This window comes from Hesperophylax consimilis, chromosome 7 (assembly GCF_061612785.1).
Source record: "Hesperophylax consimilis isolate HC1 chromosome 7, BYU_Hcon_1.0, whole genome shotgun sequence".
NCBI lineage: Eukaryota > Metazoa > Arthropoda > Insecta > Trichoptera > Limnephilidae > Hesperophylax > Hesperophylax consimilis.
In genome coordinates, this window is record NC_142842.1 from 27,391,627 (window position 1) to 27,399,335 (window position 7,709).

At 51.9% G+C, this 7,709-nt stretch overlaps 1 protein-coding gene across 1 annotated transcript; it reads left to right on the top strand.

The window, feature by feature from the left end:
- The first annotated feature begins 202 nt into the window (after positions 1 to 202).
- On the top strand, positions 203 to 6,588 carry LOC149422583 (uncharacterized). The gene is made up of 2 exons (XM_089633594.1): positions 203 to 2,012; positions 2,849 to 6,588. Exons 1-2 carry the CDS (start codon positions 203 to 205, stop codon positions 6,586 to 6,588), a joined length of 5,550 nt encoding a protein of 1,849 aa, XP_089489720.1.
- The last annotated feature ends 1,121 nt before the right edge of the window (positions 6,589 to 7,709 follow it).

Sequence of the window (7,709 nt, forward strand, 5' to 3'; positions counted from 1 at the left end):
AGTGCCCACCATTCACCAAACCTGGGTGCGGGAGGCAGATTTCATCACAATATCAACTACAATCATCATCATCGGCCGTAAAGGAGCATCTCATCGGTTGAAGACACGGTTTGGACCCGGCGCCTAAATCTACAGTCTTGTGCGGACTCCCGTCCAGTACAAGTGGTCCTCCGAGCCGGATTCTCACACGCCTTCAACCAGGATGTCTCCAACTTTACGGTCGAGCCGGATCCAAGACGATGGATCCTCAACACCATCTGCAGATGCCCTGGATGCTGGGTCTCAGGCCACGGCTGCGGTTCACGTCACGCCTGACGTAACCCCCATGCCCACGCCCAGCACTACTCCTGACATGGCACCACCTGCACATCATGACTCACCGCCCTCCACATCTCAAGAGGATGCGATGGAGTCATTGCGACAACAGCTTCGCAGTCAAACCGAGCACATTGAGAGACTTAAAGCAGCTCTTCAATCAGCTCCAACAGCAGCAGCCCCTGCCCCTCCTGGACCTTCGAAGCTCCTGGAGAGGTCACCACCATCATGGACGCAGCCCGGCCAATCGAGCCCGGTGCCTCTGGTGGACCAGAGGTACGAGGAACCAGCAGCAACAGTGCCTGCCCGATCTGGACCCGTACTCCTGGAAGGGTATCCTGCCCAAGGAGGACCCTGGCGCTTCCAAGGGTACAGCCCTGGATGGGTGCAGCCCGGCCAACCGAGCCCGGTGCCTCTGGTGGACCAGAGGTACTCAGCAGCGGCGCAGCCAAGGCCAGCCGGTCCCCCGCCCTCGTCACCCTGGCCCAATGCAGGGTGGCCAAACGTGATGCAGCCTGGACCCTCTGGCCCCGTACCGCCCGCCCCTCTGATAGAACAGAGGCAAGCCGTACCTGAAGTGCCAGCTGGACCTGTACCTCTGGTGGACCAGAGGTACGCATCACGAGCGCAGCAAGAGCCAGCAGGCCCTGCGCAACCAGCACCCTGGACCATTCAGGGATGCCCAGTACTGGTGCAGCCTGGACCTCATGGCCCTGTGCTGCCCGTACCTCTGCCCCACCCGGGGTACCCAGCGCCGACGCCAGGATCACCTGCCGGACTGCTGGAGCAGTGGGACGTGCCATGGACACAGCCTGGACCACCTGGACCCTCTGGACCATCTGGACCATCTGGACATGTGCCGCCCGTACCACTGCGCGAACAGGAGTATGGCGTGCCGGCACGGCCAGATGGCCCGCCCACAGCCAGTACCAGCTCCATGCCGAGATTCCCGCCCCAACCTACGGCGGATGAGACGGCCCAACATACCAGAGCCTGGGTTCAGCATGATGGCAGTCCCATGGCTCAGCTGGCCTCCGCCCTGACAGAAGCCATCAGAGCTTCAAGGGCTCAGGACAGCCCCCGTCCCACAATCGAGGACGATCCACGAATGGCGGCCCTTATTGCCAGACAATCTATGGCCAAGGACCTGCCTCCATTCTCTGGAGATCCACTGGAGTGGCCCACCTGGAGGGCACAGTTTAACCAGTCTACCTCCACATGTCGGATGACCTCCAGCGAAAACTTGATCCGCCTACAGCGGGCCCTCAAGGGGAAAGCCCGAGAAGCCGTCGGCCCCCTTCTGATGGACCCTGCCCAGGTTCCGGAGATCCTGGCAGTCCTGGAGCAGAGATTTGGAGGGACTACTTCACTCGCTGCTCTGATGCTGGACAAAGTGAAGAAGCTGCCCCACCTCACAATTGAGGCCTCTCTGGAGGACATCGCAGACTTCTCTGGCACAGTTCAGAACCTGGTGGCATCACTCCGCTCCCTCAACAATGATGGCTACCTGACGAATCCAGCGCTGCTCAGTGACATCGCGGGGAAGATGCCGCCCACCTTGCGGTTGGCGTGGCTGATGGAAGTGCGGCACTACGAGGCCTCCGCTACCATCTGCCAGTTTGCCGCCTTCCTGAAAACCGTCGCGAACGCCATCCCAAAGTCCGGTTTGGTTGACCCCGCGAGGTCCCGCCCACGCCGTGAACATACGCTCGCCACAACGGAACAGTTTTCGCGCAAAAACGGTGCTAAAAAACGTGATACCTGTGAAAGTTTCCTAAATATGTCTGCCGCGTCAAAAAGTTTTCGCGAAAAAACAATTCGAACAAAAGTGACACTTGTGACAACAGTTTAAACACGTCTGCCGCGTCAGAACGGTTTTTATCGCGGGAAAACAATGTTTACAACAACAATTCTAGTGAAAAACAACATTTCGCGAAAAATAATCGAAAGCCCCAAAATTTGTCTGGTAATAATCGAATGCCCCAAATTTTGTCTGGTAATAATCGAGAAAATAATCGAAGCGGGGAAAAAGTGCAAAACAGTTACGATGAAGTTCGCGAGTTCGACAACCGCGCCGGGTGTGTTCAGTGCGGTGAAAATGGCCACCAACTTAGCGAATGTCGTACTTTCGCCGCGAAAGACATAAAAACCCGTTTTGTGACAGTTAAAAGTGCCGGATTGTGCCGAGTATGCCTCAATGGCAAACATTTTACCAAATTCTGCAAAGTTAGTGACTGGTGCGGAGTGGGGGAGTGCAGATACCCCCACCACCGACTTCTTCACAACCCGAACTATCGTTAAAATAACAATACAGTGGCAAACGTTCACAATATGTGACGCCACACCGAAAGTGCCGTGTTAAAAGTGGTGGGGGTCATATTGTCGGGCCCCAAGCGACAGATTAAAACCTTTGCGCTTCTGGACGAGGGCTCAACTGTCACCCTTATTGATGCCACCACAGCACAGAAAATCGGCACAACCGGACCTACCCGTGAGCTACGACTACACGGAGCAAAAAATATGTGCTCAACAGACTTAACGTCCCGCCGCGTGCCAATCACTCTACGCGGCGCCGGAATCTCTGATGAGTACGTCATCAAGGCCAACACCGTCCAGCAGCTCAGCCTTCCTGAACAGAGGATCCACGGCCGCTACATCACCCCCACACTTCTCATCGGGCAAGACAATGTACACCTTATTGTCTCGAGGGAAGTGCGCGACGTTCGTGACTCTACGCGAATATTGTCACGGACGGCGTTGGGGTGGATCACCCATGGCGGAGGGGCCCCTGAACACGAAGCTGAGGCTACAACACTGGCCCTGCGCGAGGAGAGCCACAAAGACGACCTCATGAGTGATCTCATCAAACACAATTTTGCGATTGACTCATTGGGGATCACGTCCGCCTCTCGTGTAACTGCGCACATAGTGCGTGCAAATCAGCTGATGGAAGATACAACCCATCAACTGACATCTGGCCGATGGGAAACCGGCCTTCTCTGGAAGGAGAATAATATCACACTGCCTGACAATCGGCAATGTGCATTAAAACGATTGTGGTCTCTGGAGAGAAAATTATCGAAGGAAAAGGACTTGGCAACCGCCTATGCAGCTAAAATCAACGGACTTATAACACAAGGCCACGCACGTGAACTTACGGATCGAGAGGTAGAAAAACCCTCTGCCCGCAAATGGTACCTACCGCATTTTGCCGTAGTGAACCAAAACAAACCAAACAAGATCCGTGTGGTGTTTGATGCTGCCAGCCGCTGCCGAGGGACCTCCCTCAATGATCAGTTGCTGACTGGGCCTGACCTGCTGACTTCATTGTTAGGAAATATACTCCGGTTTCGAGAGGGAAAAATAGTTCTCGCCGCCGACATCAAGGAGATGTTTTTACAAGTGAAAATCAAAAGTGAAGATCAACAGTCACAATTGTTTTTATGGAGACCAACACCTCAACAAGAACCACGTACTTACATGATGTCATCAATGATGTTTGGCGCTACCTGTTCACCAAGCAGCGCCCAGTACGTGCGAAACAAAGTGGCCCAGGAGAATTCTGCACTATTCCCTGCTGCCGCAGCCGCCATCCAAACAAAGTTTTATATGGATGACTATTTGGATGCGGTCGATACCAAAACTGAAGCGACAGCACTCATCACTACTGTTGCCAAAGTGCTGTCAACTGGAGGATTCCACCTAACAAACTGGGCCTCTAACGACACTTCAGTGATGGCTACTATCCCGCTTATAGACCGAGCCAGGTCAGCCATCACCATAAACAGCGGAGAAGCAGATACCGAGAGAATCCTCGGACTTCTGTGGGATCCTGTCACAGATCGATTCTTATATGCATTTCGCGATGCTGCCGATCCTGAACTGATCAGCAGGCCTACCAAACGCCAGCTGCTCAGCATTGTTATGAAAATCTTCGACCCTGTGGGCTTCGTCGCTTGCCTCACAGTCCGATCGAAGATACTACTACAAGCTGTCTGGCGATCCAACATCGGATGGGACGACATCATCACACCTGAACACAACGAAAGGTGGATGGACTGGCTGGGACTTCTGCAAGACTGCAAAGTTGCCATACCTCGGCGCTGCTTACAAAACAAAGAGAGCTTCGTCACCCTCCACCTCTTCTGTGATGCCTCAGAGCAGGCATGCTGTGCGGTCGCCTACCATACCGAGGAGATTGATGAGAACACCACAGCCACCTTTTTGGCCAGCAAGTGCAAAGTGGCTCCTCTGAAACCTCTATCAATACCCCGCCTTGAGCTACAATCAGCGCTCATGGCGGCCAGACTGGCAGCAACCCTGAAGAAAGAATGTCGCAGCAACATTGCGCGAACAGTGTTCTGGACAGACTCGACAACAGTGTTGTGCTGGCTGCGCACAGATCCACGCACATACTCCGCCTTTGTGGCCAACAGACTCGGCGAGATCGACGAGCTTACCCGCATTGCAGATTGGAGATGGGTCCCTACCAAACTGAACCCGGCAGACATCGGCACCCGAGACGTCAACACTCCCGACCTCTTGCACTCTGGACGATGGTTCAGTGGACCAGCCTTCCTGACCTCAGACGAGGCAGAATGGCCGCGCGAACGGTGCAAACTGCCTCAGCCTGATGATGGCACCCTAGAAGTGAGGCCTCAATACGTTGGCATCACAACAACTGTGGCAGAGACACTGCCCGAAATCAACAGATTCTCTTCATGGCGTCGACTTATTCGAACTACCTGCTGGATACACCGTTTTATTAAAAGATGTCGTGGAAAACATCACGAACAACCTGATAAATATTTAAGAAGCGAGGAAATCAAAGAAGCAGAGGCCCGATGGGCAAGAATATGTCAAGAAGAGACATTTTATCATGACATAAATGCGCTCCAGAAAGGAGATCCACTACCAAGTGACAGCCGGCTCAAAGCCTTGAGCCCCTTCCTTGGACCTGATGGCCTACTGAGGATGAATTCCAGATTACAAGCCCTCAGTAAAGTGCCTCAAGCAGTGCTGACACCGATCATATTAGATGGTGATCACGCCTATACAAGACTTCTGGTGAGACATCATCACCAGGAAGCCAATCACCCAAGTACGGAGAGAACAATGGCTGAGGTGCGAGGCAGCTACCTTGTGCTGCGACTGCGAACAAATATTCGGATGATCGCCCACAACTGCCCCACCTGCAAGATGCGCAGGAGCAAGCCAGCCCCCCCACTGATGGGGCCCTTGCCGCCATCAAGGCTAGCCCACCATGTTCCTCCATTCACAAACTGTGGACTAGATTACTTTGGGCCGATGGAAGTCACCGTATGCAGACATCGGGAGAAAAGATATGGTGCAATCTTCACATGCCTATCTACTCGTGCCATTCACCTTGAGCTGACAACTTCACTGACCAAGGACTCCGCCATCATGGCTTTACAACGCATGACGGCGCGCCGAGGCCAACCAAAAGCTCTGTTCTCAGACAATGGTACGAACTTCCATGGTGCCGACAACGAGCTGAAGGATGCCATCGAATCACTCAAAAATGATACCCGGATGAGGGATCATTTGTCAACAAAGGGGATCGAATGGAACTTCATCCCTCCAATGTCTCCTCATATGGGGGGAGCTTGGGAGCGCCTGGTGCGTTCTGTAAAAACCGCCCTGAAGGCCATCTTGCTGGAACGAGCTCCACGCGAAGAGACCTTGAGGACAGCGTTTGCCGAGGCCGAGTGGACTGTAAACAACCGCCCCCTCACACACGTCTCGGTGGATCCCAGGGACGAAGAGCCCCTCACCCCCAACCACTTTTTACTGGGAAGAGCCGGAAACCGACCTCATCTGTCACTATACGACAGGCAGGATGAGGAGGTATGCCTCCGTCGCCAGTGGCGTATCAGCCAACAACTCGCTGATATGTTCTGGAGACGGTGGCTCCGCGAATATCTCCCCACCCTGGCTGCTCGCCAAAAATGGCAACAGCCAGTCATCCCCATCAAGAAGGATGACCTCGTGATCATCATGGACCCCGCTATGCCCCGCAACAGCTGGCCACGCGGTCGAGTCCTTGATGCCACCCCTGCTGCAGACGGCCAAGTGAGGACCGCCAGGATCCAGACGAGCACCGGAATTTACGTCCGCCCCGCTGTGAAGCTCGCTGTAATCTTGCCGGCCCCACCTACCGATGCAGCCTCAACAGTACCACCAGCCCAGCACCATCCTAGAGGGACTGGCCGCCGCGGACTGCGCCGTACCAACAAACGTCCTATTTTTTAGTTCAGCATAGCTAAACGGGGGGAGTGTAACGGACGTAGTTCACCATATTATTTAATTTCATAAAAAATTGTTTTACTTTTATAAAATGTGCCTACCCCACGCCACTGGCAAAATCACCACTCCCCGCCACTGGCCATTTTGTCCAATTTTCGGCCCAGGCTTTTTTTTTTTTTTTTTGATTTTATGGATTCTTTCGTAATCCTCTAACTAGCTAGGGCTTATAACAATACCCTTCATGTTTCTAGCTGACTAGTACTGCGGCTCATTTGGCCTTATTACTATTACCATCTGATGGTTGTATTTACTTGACTGATTTTATATTACATTAATGAGTTTTATGAGGAAAAATTCTTAACTGGATAAAAAACCTCATACAAATGACAAGAAAAAGAAAAACAATAAGTTCTGAACTTTTTACGCTGTTTTACCTTTGTGAATTACTGAATGTAAATATTTCATTTTTTCATAATTTGGCTGCGTCCTTTTCACTTCGGTGGTCTGTACATCTATCTGCAGTGAGAAAAAAGCATTTGGTGGAAAAAACGTGTGGAATAAAAACATTTTGTTATATTAAAAAGGATACTTTGCGCTAGTAATTATCGTCTTCTTCTTCTAATTCTTCACTGGCGCTGTCATCATTCTCATGGAACTTCATGATTAGGTATTTGGGCATCCTATGTTTGTAGTTGAATGCGAGATCCGCTGGCGAGTTATAATTACCCAGCGCTTTAATTAACGGATTATCCGGGTTCAGAGTGTTATAGAATCGTGATGTGAGTTGGTATGCGTGCTCCTGTAATGTAGGTATATCTTCTCGTTCGTGTATTCTTTTGAGGTTTGTGTATCGTGGTGTGTTGTAGGCTATTTTGATGCATTTGTTTTGTGTAACTTGAAGTTTGTTGAAAGTAGAGTATGCAATGTTACTCCAAACCGGTAAGGCGTATGTTAGCGCTGGGCGTATTAGGCTGAGGTACAGATGTATTTTCTTCCTTTTAGCTAGCGAGCTCTTTCTGTTGAATATTGGGCTTATCGATCCTATTGCTTTCTGAGTTTTCGCCGTTGCTATGGCGATGTGAGTTTTCCAGTTTAGTTTTGAGTCCATTGTGAGTCCCAGGTACTTG

What these genes read in the sequence shown, in the direction of transcription:
- LOC149422583 (XM_089633594.1), top strand. Translation starts at nt 203, where the DNA reads ATGTCTCCAACTTTACGGTCGAGCCGGATCCAAGACGATGGATCCTCA. An exon ending in CGCGAGGTCCCGCCCACGCC is followed by an intron (nt 2,013 to 2,848) that starts GTGAACATACGC and finishes TGTGCTCAACAG; the next exon opens with ACTTAACGTCCCGCCGCGTG.